The 2242-nt window shown below is 36.7% G+C and overlaps 1 protein-coding gene across 2 annotated transcripts in view; it reads right to left on the reverse strand.

Moving 5' to 3' along the window:
- The window catches only part of MYO10 (myosin X), a 175284-nt gene that overhangs the window by 69962 nt on the left and 103080 nt on the right, over nt 1–2242 (reverse strand). For both annotated transcript variants that reach the window (XM_085308869.1, XM_085308870.1), the window contains exon 9: nt 1990–2093. In XM_085308869.1, the coding sequence (XP_085164995.1) occupies nt 1990–2093 (104 nt within the window). The remainder of the gene's footprint in view (nt 1–1989; nt 2094–2242) is intronic.

Raw genomic sequence — 2242 nt, forward strand, 5'->3', positions numbered from 1 at the left:
AAGAGAAGACTGAGGGGGGGGGATCTTATCAATGTGCACAAGTACTTGAAGGGAGGGTGTCAAGTGGACGGGGATAAACTCTTTTCAGTTGTCCCATGTGACAGGACAAGAGGCCATGGGCAGAAATTGAAGCACAGGAAGTTCTGCCTGCASGTGAGGGGGAATTTCTTCACTGTGAGAGTGACGGAGCACTGGACCAGGTTGCCCAGAGAGGTTGTGGAGTCTCCTTCTCTGGAGATACTCAAGGCCTGCCTGGATGCAACCCTGTCTAACATGCTCTAGGTGACCCTGCTTGAGTGGGGGTGGTTGGACTAGATGATCTCCAGAGGTCCTTTCCAACCTTACTGATTCTATGATTCTAAGACTTTAATTATACGAAAGAATATGAAAGAGGAAAAACAGAATACAAGAAGACAGGAGAGTGTAAACTGCAAAATTCTGGCCCTTCTCCTATTCTAGGAAAGCAGAGGGGCAACCTCATTCGGTATTCCAAATATGTCTCTATTTACAGGAGAATTCAAACCTAACTGTCAAGTTAACTTCATGTTTTACATGCTGTGGGATAATTAGCATAAATTAAATGTCATGCTAATCAGCTTAAGCTATGTGACTATAGTGTAGATAATCTAACAACTTTGCCAACACCCTTCACCACACTAGATTAGGAGGTTTTACAGTAAAAATAACTGCTGCATCCATTAGACAGTAATTCGTCATTTTGGCAAAGAAATTAAAATATCTAAGCAAAAATAATTTGGTGAAGGATATTAAATGTGATTTTTGTTGTTTTTTTAAAATCTATCACATATCAATTCAGTAATATGGTAAGCAATTAGCAATTATCTTAAAAGTTTGTATAGACTAATCACTGTAGTCAATTGCCAACATTAGCGTAGGTATTAGATATAAAGCTGTTCCACAAAAGGTCTCCATCAGGACCAGGTTTTTAATCTGTGTTTCCATTTTATTCAACTATATTCTGTAAATTACTCCATATAACTGGATCTCCTAACTTCAACCAAAGAATTAAAAAAGCCCACTTGGTGCAATCCCAACATTGTACGATCTGTATAAAGCTTTAAAATGAAAAAGCAGTGAAAATTCACATGTATGTGATATAATGTCTGATAAAACATGCAACATAAAACATCTGATAAAATAAGCCTGCCATCCCACAGAAGACAGGGTGCTTTCTGATTGCTGCATGTTTTTGACAGTTTTATATGAGTAATTCCACACAGATAACTAATGAACAGACATGAAAATGAGCCTTTTTATAAACATAGCCAGCCATCTCACTACATTTACAGTAGTTCTATTTATACTAGAGGAGGGTAAAGGAGGAAAAGGAATTCTACTACTATATTTTTTGAGCTTTTAGAATTGGGAACAAAGCGTAACTCTGTAGTCTGAGGCTGCTCGGCATGAGTCAGATTTTAAAGCGTGACATCAAAACACACTGTCTGTGAACACCCTTGTTTATATTGCTGGGTTTTATTTCAGATACAGGCTACCACAGCAAAGGGATTACACTTACAGTTACTCCATAACATCTTTCTTCAATCAATACTGCATATGGAGAATTTTGACACAAATACAAATGGATACATTAATTATTCAAAACTCCTGTAAGTGTCACTGCAGCTGGACATAAATGGAAGGGCAAAGGCATATGAATGTCCTATTGTCTTTCCAACTGATACTCTTTGGATTCCAAAATGTAATCATTTCACTAAATTATAGCACAATTAGAAATGATAAAAGTAAAATCAGTTATTGGAAGCAAGGTAGAGAAATGCTCAAAACGGCAGTGAAATTTTATCAGAAAATGTAAGTCTACTGCCTGTATAATATAATGCCATGTAGTACCTGAAAGTCAAGAAAAGCACAGGTAAACATAAGAAAGCTTTGTGCTCTGCTCTATCAATAGGTCCAGGCATTTGCAYTACCAGCACCCTTAAAGCATAAAGAATTAACAAAACAACTCACAATGACTTCCTTGAAAGAGTCTTTGTCACTGATTGTCTTATCCACTATACATCCAGATTGATTCAGGTAGTGGTAGTTCTCTGGCACAGATAAGTAAAAATCATCTAATGAGGGGAGAAAAGAGAAGGAATGAAAAAATTCCACAAAACAAAAGCACTCCAACAGATTCCTATATAAGAACTAAATAGTCCACAATTCATTTACTCAGAAATGAACATCATGCACAAAGTTTACATTAAAAAAAAAAAAAAAA

Source organism: Rhea americana, unplaced genomic scaffold (assembly GCF_003343005.1).
Source record: "Rhea americana isolate MKP2758 unplaced genomic scaffold, rheAme1 scaffold_285, whole genome shotgun sequence".
Taxonomy (NCBI): Eukaryota; Metazoa; Chordata; class Aves; order Rheiformes; family Rheidae; genus Rhea; species Rhea americana.